Raw genomic sequence first — 19890 nt, forward strand, 5'->3', positions numbered from 1 at the left:
CTCCCCGTTCAGGCATTTGAACTCACAAGAATAAGTCATCATATTAATTGTTCTTTTTATCTTAAGTTCAAAGGTTTTTCTCACTAGCAGAACTTACTTTCTTGGAAGGTATTAAAAAAAAATAACACAGAACAAATGCCATGAACAGAAACTCTTGAGTGTCTGCTATGTTGTAATATGATTTTCTTCAATGAAGGGTGATCGATCGGGAAATGAGATGTTGTAAGCAGCCATACCCAGCCAGGGAAGGGCTATGTAAAAGGATAAAAAAGTCAGAGCATGATTAGAGTCAGTGTTTTAACTTTTGTCAAGCTAATTCTGTTTCAACCTGACACTCTCTTCAGATGACCAAACACCAAAATATAGCATTCTTGCTAAAATATCTGTATGCCTTTTTCCTTATGTTTACAGTTTCCCACAGGCTACAAACCAAACTCTTTTGGATAAATTCAAAAGACAGCATGAAGGGAACAGTTATATTGAATTCCCAGCTGTGATGGAGCCTGCATTTATCATCAGACATTACGCTGGCAAGGTGAAATATGGAGTGAAGGTCAGTAACTGGCATTCTGTATCACTGTGAGTGAATGTATAATGAAATAAAATTCTTGTGTTAGGAGAATCTCAAAATGGTCTATCAAAGTATTTTTTTTAAACATACTGTTGTATATTTTATCTGCTGCCTGCACCCTTATTAGTGTGGTTTATGTGTATAAGTAGGAGTGTACTGTTAAATGAACCAGTAAATTCATATTTAGATGATAATGCCTTTGGATGGCTAAGGGCAAACCAACTCTGTTTGTTAGATTTTGAATATTAAAATATGTACAAATGATGTAAATGCTTTTCATATATTTAGATATGGAATTTTTGTCTTAGGGTGTAAGTGTCAGTGGAGCAAAAATTAAACAAACTGACTGTAATTGTACAGGACATATTGTTAAATTCACCTAACTTTGCTTAATGCTTAAAGAGCATGTGCTGTAGTTTTTCATAGGAAAATCCAAATTCCTCAGGAAGGGACTAAGACTTTTCTCATATGTTAAACCTAGGTAACAGGCCATTTCTGATTAGATTTTAAATGATTTTAGCATGAAATTATTTTAAAGTTTGAAAGTAATTAAACCACTGTTTTTTGAACTAATTACAGTCAACTGCAGCTCTAGTGTTTTGTGCTTCTTCCTCTTTCTGTGCCTTTTTCAGGTTTCTTCAGACTGTAGAAAGACAATACAGGCAGTGAAGTGATTATCCAAATCATATCATTTATTACGTAGATTCAGTTACAGTCTACTTTGTATGTCAAAATTGTGTGATATTAATAAAAAAAGAAATTCAATGTATTAATATACTTGTGTGAGACACACTTATCCACCACCCCATTGTCAATCTGCTTAAGTCTATGTTAGGCTAGTGTCATAACTGATTTTTATATGTTTAATATGTATTTATAAAATATGTGTGTGAGTATATGTGTGTATGCATATAGATTATATATATATATATATATATATATATATATATATATATATATATATATATATATATAATTATTGTAAGAATGGACACCGTATAGCACCCGACACAGATTTCTTTGTCTGTGGGCTACGCCTTCCCCGTACCCACAGACACAACACAGTCCCAAGCACTTAAGCACACAGGTAACAACAAGCACTTATCCTCCTCTCTTCCACCACCAGTCCTCCTCCTTAGCAAGCTTTGTCCTCCTTCCACCCGACTCTGGCTGCTGAGTGGTGGTTGCTGGCTCCCTTTTATTGGGTACCCAGAAGCGCTCCAGGTGGTTGATTGCCGACATCCGGCTGCACTTCTGGGTAAGGGGAAACCAGTGCCCAAAAGGGGCCAGCCACTCCTGTTGCAGCACCCCCTGGCGGCACCCGCAGAACCCCACAGAGCTGCACAGAACTCCAACCCCCATGAAGCCCTCGGGGAGTCCGAGGCACCGCTTCAACCTAGGGAGGCTGCCGTCTAGCATCCAGGGGAAGATACTGGGCTTACCACCCTTGTCTCCCTGGCAGATATGGTGAAGGGGTGTCCCGGCCAGGCATGGGCCCCGGCCATCCGTCACAATATTTAGATAGTTATACAGTGAGTGTATGTGTATATATATATATATATATATATATATATATATATATATATATATATATATATAGTGTATATATGTGTGTATATATATGTATATAGTGTATATATGTGTGTATATATATGTATATAGTGTATATATGTGTGTATATATATGTATATAGTGTATATATGTGTGTATATATATATATGTATATAGAGATAGATAGATACTGTAGATATAAACTGTATATAAAGTATATATACACACATGCACAGATGTTTTACTAAAATAATGGCATAAATTCTGTGTTAATTTTAATGTAAATAGAGCATTTTGTGGTTTACTGGACATTTGTCGTCTCTTAACTTTCAGTGTGTCATAGCCATTTTTTTCTGCCCCCTAGCTAAATACCATTTTCTAGCAGATTTTAACGAAGATAGTTTATTTTTGTTTTTCGACTATAGCACCTGATTGTCATTTTTATTGTTAGCATCTGCAACTCTTACAGTATTATGTCAAAGTCTCCTTGGGCAGTCACTTTTTCTGATTTATATTAATGACATTAATTTTGGTATAGTTAGCAAACTTGTGACATTCACAGATGACAATAAAATTAGAGGAATGGAAGACCCTGAGAAGGCAGCAAAAACAAAAGACATGGACAGGCTTCAGAATACTTAGAAAATGCACTTAAATGTAGAGAAGTGCAAAGTGCTACACATGAGAAAGGAATGTTTGTTATAAATACAAGATGGGGAGACTATATTCTATAGGAAGAAGAACTTAGGGAGTTTATTGACACAACATCATCTAAGCAATGTGTAGAAGTGATTAAAAAACAAAATGTTAGGGCATATAGTAAATCTGTTGAATATAAATTGTGGGATGTCATACTCAGACTATACAGTGCTCTAGTGAGACCACACTTGGCATGTTGGGTGCAGTTCTGGTCACCCCAGTACAAGAAAGACAAAGCAGAACTTGAGGCTATGCAGAGGTGAGCCACCAAGTGCATCCCAAGACCTAAGGACATGACATGTCCAACACTGACTGACTAAGAGAATTAAACCTGTTTAGTCTTGAGGAGAGGATCGATAATGCAGTCAATTAGTTTGTGTTTTATATTTGAAATAAATTTCGGCCACTTTACAGAGATCTGTTTTCGCTTTGACATTACAGAGTCTTTTTCTGTTTATCAGTGTAAAAAAGAAATCAAATTAAATCCTTTGGGATTCAGTGTTGTGCTGTATAACAAAATGTGAAAACTTTTAGATAGATAGATAGATAGATGTATAGTGGAACATGTAATGGAAGATGATGAAAATATATCTTGCATACAGACGTTACAAGAGGTTTTATATACATACATACATGCATATATATAAAAAAGTGTTTTGGTCTAGTGGCACTTCTTAAAAGCTGGCCTTTTTTTTTTTAATTTTTATTTTACAGGATTTTCGGGAGAAGAACACTGATCATATGCGGCCTGATATTGTTGCCTTGCTGAAAAGTAGCAAGAACTCCTTCATTTGTGGTCTGATTGGAATAGACCCCGTAGCTACTTTTCGCTGGGCTGTTCTCCGTTCTTATTTTCGAGCTGTCGTGGCCTTCAGAGAGGCTGGCAAGAGATATGTTGATAAGAAAACTGGTAAGTAAACCTGGAGTCTGTGGCTACCTTTTTAGTGATTACACAAGCAGAATCTATAATTAGAGATAATATTTAACAACTGAACATTATACACCATATGTAGTTGTTCCTTTCTGGATATTGCATTCAGATAAAAATTATGCGTGTATTATTTATGAAACTGCATTACTTGTATATAGAAATACACTGACAATTTTTTTGTTTTTTTACACCATGTCATCAGTTGTGTTTTTTCATATAAGTTATTAAGAAAATAGGTTTTCAAGTGATTTTTGATGTATACCCCTCTAATTGTACTACATTTACATTTGTCAGTTTTAGGGAATGTTTTAAGTACAGAGGGTAATATTATAACTGATCTATTTCATTTATTCATATGCAAATAGTTTTGGTCAAAATTGATTATCAAAGGTACAGGTGGACAAACCAAAAAGTAGAAACCATGAGGTGACTGACCCCCCTATGAACATCTTTGTTGTAGTTAAGTCATGGTATTTGGGACCACATAGTTGGATTGACTAGGGGTGTTCAGCGCAGAGCTAACTTGTAGCTTGCGTTATTAAAGCTGTCTAAGCCTATACACATTAATGAAGATTTTCTTTTATGGTTACAAAAAGGGTCAGCACAGTGGATCAGAGATTGGCAATCCTAGGAGACTGGAATAGAATCCTGGCCTGTGTGGAGTTTTCACAATCTCCCTGTGGCTTTGTGTGGTTTTTCTTTCAGTTCTTGTTTTTTGACACATCTCAGAGACATGAGAGTTACTTGGCAGCCCCAAATTTTACCTGTGCTGTTATAGTTGTGTTCATGGGTTTGCCCAGTAGTGGATGGGTGCCCCCTTTCCCTCGTGTTTCTAGATAGGTTCTGGCCTCCCCAGTGACCTTGAAGTGACTTTAGTATGGACAGATGGATTTATGCAACATGGATCAGAATTTTCCTTGTTATTCCGTTATGTTGATGCTAATAGATTCAGTCAATCTGTTACTGCATTGGCTTGGGGTCTACCTCTGTTTTTAGTTAAATTCTTAATTAAACAATATCAATCATGCAATCAAGTCAGTCAGAATTAGTTGATCTGTTTGATCAATGTCTGGTGGAAAGTCTTATTATAGCTTCTTGTACTTGCATACTGTAGCATTTTTTTTCCTTTTCTCAGCTTCTTCGTCTACAACATAATGTCAGAGTGTTTGTGTTGGCTGCTGGTAAAAATATTTTCCAATCCACAAGACATCATGCAGTAATAAGTTTTATTTAACTGTATGATCTGTGGCTTGAGCAATATTGCTCTAACACTGCTGCTAGTCTAATTTTGCTCTCACCATTTTTGAAAATGGATGTTTATTTAAACAAAATAAGGTACCTAAAAGGTGATATTGCCAAGTCAGTTATGAACAGTAGCCTTCTGCTATTGACTTTTTGGCTCTTGACATTGAAGTCTTTATCTTTACTAATTACATCACGACACAAAAGCAGACAATGAATGTGATAACAATGTCATTACACAAAGACAAATTCTGCATTCAGTTGTAGTAACAATGAGGTCCTATAAAATGCTTCAGCTTAAGCCAAGGGCGGTGAAAAGCATTTCAAAATCTGCAGGGGAAATAAAATGGTCTTGATTTAAGAACATTATTGTTCCCTGTTCATACTGTAAAGACGGTCATCTTGGCCAAAGACTATTCAAATACTACACAGTAATTGTATGAAAAGTTCATATACTGTATTGTAATCGAATGTGTTATATTCAAGGGGGAAAAGTGTAATTTTATATATTAGCGTATTTATCATTGATGAAATTGTTACATATTGGCCCCTAGCTACCTTTGTGACAAAACATTTATGACACCAAAAAGAGCAAAAATAGTACTGTACACTTGAAGCTGTGTAATAGAGCGTGAACTTTCATAATAAAATGTCACTGTGGCCATTCTAGATTGCCTTTTCTAAGGTGGACCCTTATTTATGGCACTTTATTTCAGTTTGTCTTGAGAACGAGTTACAACAGCATATAGTCAGCCAGGCAACTGTTTAAGGCATGAGGCTGATTAAGGCTTGGAACTGACAAAGCTGTCCTGTCATGTTATAAATGAGATCTCTTGGTCTTTGTATTTGCCTTTCATAGCATTTATGATTAATAATGTATAATCACCAGGCCGCAATCTTATGTGCAGTGCACCTTTGTTATCTTTAATCATGTACACATGCCTTGCTTTTTGTTTTTGGTTTTGTATAAATAGCTTATTAATGAGCACCTCCTTGGAATCAGCACGTAAGCTACAGTAGCCCATACCGTATATGTGCTGGCAAGCCGGGCACAGAAGTCAGTGTTAGGTTGTAACGGCCGACCCCTTTACCCAGCCAACAGCTACACCTCCAAGACCTGTGGCCTGGATGATTTACTGAGACTGAATCTAACTTATCAAGCCGTACTTCTAACCAATTAAACTTTTCCCCACAATCGACGGTGAAAAGATAAATACACAAAAGCAGGATGTAAAATTAAACGGATTAAATGTATTAAATGAAACAAGACATGCAAAAAATAGAAAACAGATATAAATATAAATATAAATATCCCTCCACCCCAGCAACAACAAGACACCACCAAATATAAATACAACAAAAACCCTCCCTTGCCCCTGTAACATATAAACACACAACACGAATATCAAAAATTGAATGATATATGGAAATGAATGTGAACGTGAGTCCGGTAAGAAAGAAACTGTCCTGAATGCGGTTGACTGAATTAGCGAAAATGAGTCGTTTGATTTTCCCCGGACAAAATGGAGCAGCCTCACCGTGAATCCTCGGTGCGTGGTGGATGATTAACTCCGACCCCGGGGTCTCTCGTGATGAGGTCCTTGAAGCAAGTCCGGCGGATAGAAAAACAAACTGGATGGAAATGCGCGATGTGGAATATATCAGGTACAGATGGCTCGTGGTCGTGAATGTGAAAAAAATCTCCTTCTCTCTCCTCTCCTCTCCTTCTCCTCCTGCTGGCTTAAATAGTCCTGTGACGGCAGTAATTGATTAATCGTGAACAGGTGTTTTCCAGGTTTGTGGCTGTGGTCTCCTTCCATCATCCGTCCCCCTTTTCGGGGGACGGCATTAACTGATACACATACAAACAGCAAACGGGACAATGAAACGAGACGCACTCAGAACTGACATTTACAACATTAACTATGTGGCCCCCGCTACAAGGTATCAATAGGCAAGCACAGCAGTCTAGTTGACAGATGTTTCAGGTTATGAGAGGCAGCACACTGGGACTGACATCCCAGCCAGAGCAGAACTGAGATCCTTACCTGGCAGGGATGCCAATAAGATGGAAGGACCAGGGAAAGTAATTTATTAAGGATAGTTTCTTCCCCAACACACTAGGTGGCAGCCTCTCTGGAGGAAGCAGACAAAACTTGCCTGGAGGAGTGGAGAAAAATATTCAAGGAATCTTTGTGTACCCTTTGGAGTTTGTAAAGGTATTCTCAAGATTAACACCTTTTATTTATACAGAGACCTGTGTCTGTGCCTTTGTGTCTGGGATTTGAGGTGCTACAGCACCCCCTGGTGGTCACAAGGTGAGGTGTAGGACCTTCATTCCACTTGATGTGTACAGAGTGTGAAAGCATATTTACCATATTGTTGCCCCAGTGAAAACATCGCAAATTTTTTTTTAGGTCTTTGCCAAAGGCCTTGTCACATTATATGGCTACTTTATGTACCACAACAGAATTGGATAAAAGAAAAAAACAAAAGGGCCTTGATTGTGGCTGAATAGACCATACCTGTTAACCTCTGCATGGGCACCAACTCGGACAGCATGTTATTGGCTTTCAGGTAAGGGCCATGCTCACAATACGTTGAAAATAAAAAACAGTGCTGTAAAAAAGTCACACGGTCGCATAATTTGACATCCCCAGCAATTGCCAGTCATGAAAATTGACTTCTACGGGTGACAAGATCAGCAACAGCAGTCATCAAGTTTGACATCCCCTCTGACTAGAAGTTGTGTAATGTGACATTGGCTTAATTAGTCATCTTCCGTTGACTCTTAGTTTTGGAGGATTCCTAATTTTTCCCTTACTAAACCCTGCAGTTTCATGTAATTTCAATTGGTGCATATTGTATGTTTATCAGAATCCCCTTTATATACCCTAAAATGTCAGGGGTCCTTTGACCACAGCAGTATCAGGTGTACTAGTAGACGTGGTAGTGTTGTTTATGCAGAACACAGTGAATTGTTCGGCTTAAGAAGATGTTGCATGTGTGTTTGCTGTGCAACCAAATGTTTGCCCTGTGGTTAGAGTTTGAGTCCCAACCCGATTACTACCTGTATGGAGCTTCCTCTGACATCCCAAAGACCTGGAGGCTTCTTAATGGGTAACTCTAAAGTGGCCCTAAAAATGGGTAAAGATGAGCTGGCACCCTATCTTGGGTAAGATGTATTTTTTCTGGGGTGGGCATTGGCCTCTCATGACCCTGAACTGAATGTTGAAAAAGAAAAGAAATGGATGACATGAGCAGATTGCTATCAGCGGTAATGTTTTTTCGGGAGCTTATTCATAAATGAATTATGTTGCAAAGAGTTTGATATAGTAGACCTTTTGATTTATGATGGTTTTTGACATGCATTGAAAGTTTTTAAGCAGTTTGCAGAAACCTGATGAGTGAACAATCTTTTATCTTGGGGATTCATCCTATGGATTAGCTGAAGATTGAACTGTGTCTTGAAATCATCACAAAACTCAAAAGAACAGTGCAGTGTTACAAAGTGGGTTGAAAAGGGGATGTGTTTGATTGTGAATTGCTGGGATCTTAACAAAAAGGAAGCATTCCCTGAAGAATGACAGCTTTTTTTGATGTTCAAATCTTGGAAAAAAATGTACATTGAAAAAATGTTTCTTTCACATCACATACTATAGAATCAGTGGAGAATCTCAGAATGCAGTGGAGTCTGTGATAGCTTTAAATACTGATCACAAACTAAAGACCTTTTAAGTCTTGGCAGTCGCTAGCAACAGAACGCTGTTAAAAAAACTCATCTTTGTGCAAACAGACTCGTATATTATGAGATAACTGTAAAGGTGAAAGGGTATGGTAGCATGTGGAATTAATAATCAAGTTGTCTCAAACTGTTATCACAGGAGTGCAATGTGAATACAGACCTTTGAATATTATGAAAAATACAACATACAGGTGTGGCTGACAGAGGCTTGGCCAATCAGTAGTTACTGCTAGAAAGGCCTCATGTCAATGTTCTTCACCCAGACATCGTGCCCACTGAAGCATGGCAGGCAGCGAAGCTTTAAAACATTTGAATGTTCGCACTTCATAACCAACAGTGGCAACATCTAATGACTAGAGCAGGCAACGGGTTTCTCAAGTTATTTATTTTCCAATCTTTTGAATACATTTATTCCAGTGCAGGTTTCTGGCATCTTCAGGCCACTGTTCATAAGCAGAAATCAATTCTGAACACAAGATACACTTTTTGCACACACCCATGGTCACGTATACAGGGTCACTTTAGACTGGCCATTTCACTGGACAATACTGTATGTCTTTTTGCCAGGTGTAATTTTTAATGGCTGATTATATTTTTAAAGAATACTTTTATTAGCTATAAAATTCATATTGATGATTTGCCTACTAATATTTCTGATTCGCAATGGTAAAAAAAACATATAAATCGTTTTGGTTATTCTTTATACAAGCATGGAGTCAACAACACAAATAATATAGCTACTCCACTGCCAAATAATTATATTCATATTTATGAAAAGTGTGCAGGAGTGCACCTAGATAACCATATTTCTTGGCAGTTAGTCTTGTGTGCTATTAGAACTATTTATACACTGAGATGACTAAAGACAATATACACTAAATTATATTTATTACAGCAAAACTTAACAAGTAAACCTGTCTTTTTTCTGAGAATTGCCCTCTAAAATGAAACTTTGTCACACACCACTACATTTAATTATTTAACCTCCTTAGTGTTTCCCTCTGATTGTGAATCAGGCTTGGAATTCAGTGTACATGTAGTTAAGCCCAAGTCAGACTTGGTGTGTAATGATCTGCTTTACAGTGTTAACCTTCAGTAACTCTCAGGACAGTATTCTGCTGCCATCTAGTGGATAAAATAACATCACGCTGCAAGAAAGAATGAATATTTTCAGTGTCACTTTATGGTAACTCATCAATATTCATGAGTAGGCAGAGCCTTCTACCAAAAACACAATAGCAAACGAAAAGCTATGAAGCCAGTTTTAGAGCAAATTGAAACTGAATTATTACTTGAATCAACTGATGGTGATGATGATGTGAATTGGTCATTAGATGTTAACATGGGCATCGAAACTGACACCTGTTTGGTAGAGTCTGACCTGCCTAGTCTCAGTGACATTCGTGTTGGTGTTGACTTTATACCTTCTTTTTGCCCATTTATGGGTAACCTTGATCTAAAGATGTCTGTTGATCTTGGTTATCTTTACTATTTATGATTTTTTCAATGATAGTCTGTTGGAGAAAATTGTTGTTGAAATAAACTGCTGTGCTGAGTCGTGTCAGAAGAGTTCAGTAAGCCATATACTTGTCACAGTTGCTACATGTGGGTGTTTCTTAGTCTCCTGGTACTGCAGGGATAGAGTGAGTAAATCAGCCCATTAATGGTACTGATCCATAAAACATTTGTAGACACCCGTTTTCGGCAAATTTATGAATGAGTGTCGTTTTTCATTCATTTTGAAATACCCGCTAATAACAATTACTATGATGAAGCCAATCACTCAGCACCAAAGCTGTAGAAACTGCTGGAAATATATCATGTGGTCATCAAAAAATAGGCAGAACATCTATGTTCTGATTGTGGCATCAGTATTGACGAAAGTTTCATGGGTTAGAAAGAAAGGCTTTCGTGGACGCAGTACATTTCATTCAGATGGGCATAATTTGGTGTCAAGTTCTACATGTTCTGCAAAGCGAGCTCTGGGTACACCTGCAACTCGATATGTTATATCGGTAGAAGGACCAAGTGGGATGACAAGTAGAATCAATTCAATTGGAACTGACACTCAACCCTGTCATTCACAAGCATCACAAAAAATATTACAAAACAATCTATGAACATCTGCTTGAACAGTGCCTATGTGTGTTGGTGATTGTTTCAAAACATATCACATGAAGCGCATTTACTAAATCTGCATCAGTGCAGCACTGGGCTCCTACTGTGATTATGCTGACGTTTTGGTTTTTACATGTTTTTGTTCCACATAATATTTTTTTTTATTGTTAAAAAAGTCAATGATTTTGGCTTATTTTTCTGGTGGTTAACATAACGGTAGACATGACAGTAAAAAAAGTTGTGCAATTTTGATATTCAAAAACTTTTCTTGAGTAGGAGATTCCACACTTAAAATCTATGCTTGTTTCATTATAAACAGATGTTCACTTTAGTCTTGTTATCATCTCCCTGCTCCTAAGCCAAAACTTAATCCAGCTTTAAACAAGGAGATGAGTTCTCTTATCTACACTAACTGAGGGTCAGATTTATTACCAGCATACAATTCACCATGTATTCTTTATACAAGTAACAAATACTTTATTCTGTTCTTGTAGCTTTTAATTATCATCAGAAGCTTTTTTATTCAAAATGAAAAATAATTATTTTGATGTATCACAACTGTTTAATGCAGAATCTTTGTAATTACCTGCTTGTTAAACTTATACAAAATGTTCTTCATAGTTTTTTGTTTACTGTATTGCTGGATTAAATATGACGGACCAAAAGGCTAACTTGCAAATTGACCACATAATGAGGGGAACAAAATACCAAAACCCAATACATAACCCAAAAATCAAAGACCAACAATTTGCAAAGTCGTGATTCACTAAAATGATTTTGTCTCTAAATATATACACAATTATTTAGTCACACAATTCAAAAATTGTTGACACTAAAGATAGTGTGTCACCAACTTAAATAGCGGCAGCTAAATGACGTCATGGATGGCAACTTTTGCATGCCAAGTAATATCAACACGCTGCTGCAGCCAACAACAGCATTGCCTTAGTCATTTTAAAAGGTTCCCAAAATGGCAATACTTGAGATTGAAAAATCCTAAAACGCAGCAGGTAAAATGCCAGCAAAGCAGTAATAAAAAATCACAATTTCAGAATGAAATCACAATTACAAACCTTGTATGAAAATAAATTCAGCACTGGGCAAAACAATGGAATCATAACGCCCATCTGTAGAACGCTTCAATCGTCTGGTTTATATTGAAAAGTGACATTTCAGGATTTGTTGTAAAAAGCCATTTTCATGTTCTAAAAGACAAAAATCCACTCAAATTTGACCTCACCAAATACAAAATCCACCAGTCTTTACTTTATATGCCTGTAAACACATGTACAAAATCCAGCTCTGTGACAGTGTAGGTCTGCTCCATGCTCTGTATTATATTCGGGACCCTCTTGAACCCGAACCGTCAACAGTCATGAACCAAGATGAGCCAGGCAAATGAGGACACTCACACTTATAGCAAGGGAAAGGTGTAAAGGTGAGAAGTGCTTTTATTAAAATAAATCTAAAAAAAAAAAACAAAACAGCTGTCATAAGTGCAGTGCATCTGAAGTTGTTCTTCTAATAAATAAATAAATAATCCATAAAATTCAGTATGTGACAATGTGGAAGTTAAAAAATCCTAATCCAATAAATAAATGATTAGTTAAAACCGAGGATAAAATTTAGAAACAGTCCTTTCTTCAAAATACTAGCCCCAGTACTCCCCTATAAATCCTGCCGTCTCCTCCACTCATCCTAGCCAGACCCTGCAGCAAGAGGAAGTGCCCAGCAAGAGGAAACGCCCACCAACAGGTGCAGTCATCCCCCCAATTCCTGGCTGAGGAATTCCATGGGGCGTGGCACAGAGCCACACAAACGCCTCACGCCACCATTCCCTGAAGCTCCCGTCTTCAGCCCCAGGCTCTTCTCCTTGAGGCTCTCTCACGACCACCTGCCTCTTGCTCTTGCTCTTTTCCCTTTAACCTCTGCCTTTCTTTCTCCTTCTATTCTATTCTCTTTTCTTCCTTTTCTTTCTCTGTTGTTCCTCTTTCCCCTCTGTCATGCAGGCTGCTCTTATATTGCCTTGATTGAGCACAGATGCGATACGCTGCTACCTCTGAGGTAGGAATGAGACACCTCACTGAGCCACTCACCTTTATACATGTATGTGCGATCAGCCAAGCACCCCAATCTTCCCCAGAGTGAAGTGCACTCATCTACACCCTCACCCGATGGAAGCCTGCACTACCCGGGATGCGATTATTTAAAAACCTGAACAGTGCCACAGAACACTTATCACAAGCTCATGTTAAGTTAACTGGTCACTGTAAACTGTGCATGAGAGTGAGTGCTGTGATGGAAAAGAGTCTTTCTTAGAGTTGGTTACTACATCTAGTCAATTATCATTATTTGCAGGGTTTTACTTTCCTGAAAAGCCTCACAGATATGGAAACCAGAGATATTGAAGCATTGATCCAATAAGAAAATGGGGTTAGGTTGTGGTGGACCCTATTCACAATACAGTACACTTTACTATAAATGCAGGAATTTGTCTACCAGAAATCAACTAAGTTCATCACAACTTATCCCATCCAGAGTCCCCATCGCGGGCACCCAATCGACTCCCCAAAACCCACCAGTACCCCAGAGAGGTGACTTGGGTTCGGGCTGGCAGAGAGAGATAGGATTGAGTGGACAAGTCTGCCCTTCGCTGCAAGTTTTACTTCCTCTAGGTGGTCAAGTTTCGTCATCTTCTTAGCCGTCTATTAGAGGCCATTAGCAACAGCTGCAGGGCTGATCCGAGGACATCACCACACCATTCACTCAGTAGTAGTAATGGGAGGTGTGCATAAATGGAAGGTACTTATTCAGTGTGAGCTTATGACCTGCACTTACTGGGAATTCCTTGTTAATGGGCAGCAATTGCAAACCTTGATCCCCATCACAAATAGAGTTCAACAGCTTACGCACACCTCTCCGCGCCGGGTAGATATTCATTTATCCATTGAGTGTAGCATGCATGCAGCCTTGGGCATATAAGGGCATCACGTACCTGTTATTGGTCAATCACACATGCAGGTGCTGCACACTAGGCCTCTCATAATTTTTTGCTAACTCTGCATGGCTGCAGATAGTCATGATTAGACCACATTTGTCATAGAATGGGTTACACTTTTATAATAGTGGATAAGCAAATCCATGGATAGTGAGGCTTTACTGTTCATTCATCACCTTTTTCTGAGCCAGTCTTTTCTGTTGCAAGGCTTCAGTCAGCTGTGACTGTCCATGTTCTGTCCAGGAAGGGTCTAAACAAGACACTTGTCCATCCTAAGATTCACTTCTTTCATGGTTGCATACACTTATTCTTAGCTGATTCAGAGTGACTAGTTAATCTAACCAGTAAGCCCACAATTCGCCAGCGAATCGGAAATCCAAGAATGGCAATCAGTTTCTGTTCCGTCCGATATCTGGATGGATGACATATCATGGAGGGTGGGTGCGTCTGGGGAAATGTCATTTAATTACATAAGCATATCTGTAGTAAAGCCGTCTCGTTTTGTGGAGACGTGATTCCGTTGCCTCTGCTGACACCGACTGCTGGCAGAGTGGAGCACAGCAAGTTCAGTTTACAGGTTGTGGTGTTCGTGTGCCAGCCACTGAGTCTGGGAAGCCGCTGGGTTAGAGTCTGTGACCGTCATGTGATCTATATTACTGTCACAGTGGATTAGAGCAAGTGTAGCTCACAGGTTGTGTTGCTTGGGCGGGACACCGCTGCGTTTGACTCTGGACTCTGGGGCAGGCGCCAAACTGAATGACCGCTATGTGATCAACATTACTGGCACAGTGGATTAGAGCAAGTCTAGTTTACAGGTGGCGGGCTCGTTGCAGTGCGGCAGTGCGCGTGACATCTGGTGTACAACCTTCTCGTTTCTGTGGCTGTGTCGTTAGCTATGGGCGGGCTCGTTGCAGTGCGCGTGCGCCTCGATGTGCCCAGCGCCCTGCGTCCATATCCGGTTTACAACCTGGATGACATATCATGGAGGGTGGGTGCGTCTGGGGAAATGTCATTTAATTACATATGCTTATCTGTAGTAAAGCAGTCTCGTTTTGTGGAGACGTGATTCTGTTGCCTTTGCTGACACAGACTGCTGGCAGAGTGGAGCACAGCAAGTTCAGCCCTGCGCCCTGTGTCCATATCTGGTTTATGCCGTGTAGTTTGGACGTCTGGGGATTCCGTACTGTAATACTGTAATGTGATTCACATATGCGCTGAATCCTCACGTTTTTGTTTTCTCTGTGGACGCCGCTGAGTTTGACTCTGGACTCTGGGGCGGACGGCAAACTGAATGACCGTTATGTGATCTACATTACTGGCACGGTGGATTAGAGCAAGTCTATGTTACAGGTGGCGGGCTCGTGGCAGTGCACGTGACATCCGGTTTACAACCTTCTCATTTCTGTGTTTTCTGTGCAGTGCGGCAGTGCATGTGCACCTCGATGCACCCAGCGCCCTGCGTCCATATCCGGTTTACAACCTTCGGTTAGTAAGATGGATATGCACATCTTTGAGATGTTGGAGAACTGCCAATAGGGCACAGAGAGAACTTTCAAACTCCACAATAATAGGTGCTTCACCACCATAGGAACTTCGCTTTCAGGACCCAATGAGTTTCAGTACGATGTAGGCCCTGGGCTACTTTCATGTGTCACATTCCCACTGCCCAACAAAGTATAACTTTTATGCAAAATATGTGACATGCAAAGAAGAGTCACTTGGTGGGAAGTGTGGCATGGTCAATAGTCCACACCTCATTGCTTCAAAGTCATCATAATTACACGGGGGGGGAGATTATTGTCTGTGTGGTGCATGGAGCAGTACATTAACAGATTTGTAAGGTGGCACCAAAGCTTGTAGTCACCCAATCAGTGTAATTAATCGCCCATGCCCCCATAATAGTTGAATGAAAAGTACATACAATGAAGTAGGAGCTTCTAAAGCTACCAGCTACCAATGTTTCTTAAAAGTCCCTGGTTCCTGAAAAATGTTTCTGCGGTAAGACAGCATCTATAGTAACCCAGAAATCTGGAGCTGTGAGGGAGCAGTACTAATCACTGCACCACCCAGTCCTCCAGGTTTAGCTCTTTTTGCATTTAGCACTTTCATCAGATACAAAAAGCGCTTAATGCTGCAGCCCTCCTCCATTTACATTGCTGTGTCCTTAAATTAGATTTAGGGGTTCCATTAATGATGGATTAATGGATACAGTTGTCAATTGCTCCTTGCTGCCTGATGTTAATAGCCTACTCTTGGATGGCTCATCCTCTTCTTCCTGCCACCTCTAGAAAATGTGGCCTTGTGTTATACATACCACATAATAATGTGTCATCCTCTTCTCATCTGCCAGGCTATTTTTAATCACTTTCCTTTTCTTTGAAGTACTTGAAGCTGCTGTGCCAGTTGTTAGACTCCAGGAAACTGCTTTTAAATTTATCTTGTAAGGAATATAATAAGCCTGTCTTCCCAGCATCTTGTGGGAAAGAATATTTAAATAATCCATGAGTCTTTCAGCCCTGATGCAGTGGCTTTCATGTGGCGTCGATGGAGATAAAATGAAATTTCTCTTCGCTGAATGAGAGTATGGTTAGAGTAAATGACTTGTGTTATGTTTTAATAGATAAAATTTAATGTACTGTAGGCTTTCCTTACAGCAGTCACAGTTTTAACTGTAAGTGCTGTGGCTCCCTGACAGTAAAGGAAAATGCAACTTCAGATAATGATCACATTTAATTATACATTTGATTGCATATCTCTGAAGTCTGTACAACACTATAGCCACTGACAGAGGTCCGTTCTTGTGGTGCACACCTTGTTTTTGTGCTTTTCAAAATATTTTCAGTGGATGAACCTTTGCTACTTCCTCACGTCGCTCATCTTCACTTTCTTTTAATAAGTGACGCATCACAAATGAAGAGTCATTTAGCATGCTAAGAAACTTGGCCTTTAGCAATTACAACATAACAAACCATTTTCGTTTGGAAGCTTGTTATAATTAAAATGTTTTATAAGTGATAAGCTGTTCAATAATTTCCTACACCATCCCAGAATGCAAACCAGAATCAAATTTCAAGTAAGATAAATTCTCCTCACAGGAAATAGGAAAAGATGTATTTTCTGTTTTTTTTAGAAGCCCCTGACGTCTCTTTATTTTGAAAAATAAACCATGGCCGTTGACTAGACAAGGATTGGATTTGTTTGATGGGCAGACGCGTGGTTTGGCATAGAAATGAGAAGGTTTTTTTTATGAAAATGAGTCACAGATTTAGCTGCTGGTAATTTTATGGCTGCTATTTCAGGTCTTGATGCTCTCAATAGAGCTGGGGAATTGGATAAATAGTTGGGTAGACCCTTCAATACACAATTGATTGATGAATATCGTCTGCAACAAGAGCGGTAATGAAATGCTGGCAATAACCACATCAGTTCAGTGTCCTTTCAGACTGAATGTTCGACAGTATCTGAGACTCAGGGACCTACTATAAATGGTTTTGTGCTTGTTTTTTCTTATGCAAAAATACAAAAAAGTAAGAAATTACAAATTAAACCTGAACTGGATAAATGATTAAGAACATTGCTTTTAACGGTACATCAGTCTTTGTCTTTTATTGATGTATGATTGAACCCTTTTATGTTCCTTGTTAATATGCTTACTTTATCTACTGTGGTTTGTTTTTTGAGTGTTTACTTCCATAAATCACAGGGTGTCCAAAAGTTTGTGTGTCAGTTAAGCGGGTATTATAATAAAATGTAAAAAGCCATATGAACATTTAAGAATGATTGCTGGTATAATTTAATTCCACAACTGTCTTGCTGGGACTTTAGGGTATCCCTATACCCACCCAACAGCTGTTCTATAGTATTCTTCAGTGTAGGAAAGAGGACAGCAACTTTCAAGAAGTCCATTTTTTACAGTCCGTTCTTTTTGTGATTCCAACTATATCTATCCACTGTTTTTTAAGCTGCTGCACAAGCTCCAGCTCCTACCCAGCCCAATAACTTCTGTTCCAAGTTTAAAGAGCACTTGAGTATTGACAAATTTTACTTAGTCTGGGTCTGCTCAAAGAGGTCTGTCACCTGTATGGCCACACATCTTTTGCCTTGTGGGTGGTAATTTCACATGACAGCCTGGTTGAGCCTAATGAATCCCCTTGCCACCAGGCTCTTGTACACCCTCAATTGGCTTAACTTTGGAGAATCTTGTACTTGAGGACATCAGTAAAAATGAAGGGGTTTTAGGACTGAAGCCAGGAAGCACTTCTTTACACAGAGAATTGTGGGAGTCTGGAATAAACTACAAAGTCATGTAGTTGAAGCAGAAACTTTGAAAAGTATGTGGATGAGGTGTTGGGGCAGCTTAGCTATTAGCTAAACAAACAAGCTTGATGCACCGAATGGTCTCTTCTCATTGTTAAAGATCTTATGTGTCACAGCTTTACTTTTCTTGTTGATGTTGGATAAGTTTTGCCAAAAGATACAGTGGGTCAGTTTATTGTGACTGACACAAACATCCAGCCATACTGAAAAATTCATGCCGTTTTCTCATTAGCAAATTGTGTTGCAGTGTTCATCAAACCAGCATATCACCTCTCAAAAGGATGGATGGATGTTTGAAGAATTTGGAATATGTTTATTAATTTTTATCTTTTTTAATTGCATATACTTTGTTAATCCTCAAAGGTGAAATTGTCATGACCTTTGGGACCTTTGGGAGATCAAGGCACATGGTCAGCTATTGTACTGCAGCCCTGTTTAATGTCTTTGCTCTTTATTTTATCATTTTAGCTCTTTTGATCCATTTTATGTAAGTTGTGTTTAGCACTTATTTTAAATGTCAAATTGTTTTTAATTACATACTTATTGAGTTAAAAATTGAGATAAACTAATCCAGTATTTGGTGAATGTAATGTTATTAAACAGGCTTTATATTTTTGTTAGTGTACCTGTATAGAATATGTTATAAGTGTTTAGATTGCTTAAGCTATAACTTGAATGTATCCTCAACCTTAAGCAGAAACTCAAAGTAATATTTATTTATTAATCAAACAGTTGCCATAATGTAACAAATACATTTTAATATTGTATAAATGTTAGTTTAATTTTTTAAATTTGTAAAGTCATTTTTATGGATGTCATTATTTCATCAGTTCATTTTGAAATGTCTGCAAGTAACAACTTGGTCTCTTAAAGCAATGGCAGCAGTTCACTGTGTCACATCAGCTTTCATCTAATTGGCGATCAGTGTTGATATTCAGATATTACACTGCCTGCTTATCAGATTGTCACTAACAATGGTTTTAATTTGAAATGTATTGGAACACTTAGCAGCATAATCCTTGTCCTGATTCATTACAAAGTTAACGGGTTCATTCACACAGTGTATTTTGAATTTGCTCATTTTAACTGTAGATTTCATTTTCTTCAAGCTTTAAAGATGTTCTTCTTGTAGATCTTTCTCATTTCTCTTTTAATCCTTTTCTTCTCTTTTTTATCTTTTTTTATTTTGCTTCCCAAGGGCATGATGATGCAGTACCGTGTGCTGTTTTGAAAAATGTGGATAGTTTTAGCTTTCTGCATCACCCAGTTCATCAGAGAAGCTTAGAGATCCTGCAGAGGTGCAAGGAGGAGAAGTACAGTAAGGCTTCAATCCCACAATCCCTTCCACAATCCTCTCTCCTCATTCCACTTACTCAGACGGACATGGAGACCAATAGCATTCACGTTTATGCAGAAGGAACACTAAATGACAAGGCCCAATTCTTTTGAATTCTCTCTTCCCTGTTCCTGTATAGCATCTCAGACCCATCTGCCATTCCACATAAAAACCTCCTCAATGCACAAGGGAGTTTTGCTCATGATTTGTTAAGAAAGATGTATGTTTTTTTTAATCATCTTGTGCTATAGTGTGATACCAATAAAGTTTATAGATAGGCTGACTTTAAGAAGCCATTTACCCAATTATTGAGGTATTAAGAACCCAAATGCTAGTCTTCTGTACACATTTGAAATTACTATTTTAAAGTGAAGGTTGTTTG

The 19890-nt window shown here is 38.6% G+C and overlaps 1 protein-coding gene across 1 annotated transcript in view; it reads left to right on the plus strand.

The window, feature by feature from the left end:
* Positions 1-19890, plus strand: part of myo9aa (myosin IXAa) — a 568471-nt gene that overhangs the window by 420167 nt on the left and 128414 nt on the right. The window contains 3 exon segments of the mRNA XM_028823069.2: positions 412-553; positions 3536-3731; positions 19371-19490. Coding sequence (XP_028678902.2) covers positions 412-553; positions 3536-3731; positions 19371-19490 — 458 coding nt within the window.

This window comes from Erpetoichthys calabaricus, chromosome 17 (assembly GCF_900747795.2).
Source record: "Erpetoichthys calabaricus chromosome 17, fErpCal1.3, whole genome shotgun sequence".
NCBI lineage: Eukaryota > Metazoa > Chordata > Cladistia > Polypteriformes > Polypteridae > Erpetoichthys > Erpetoichthys calabaricus.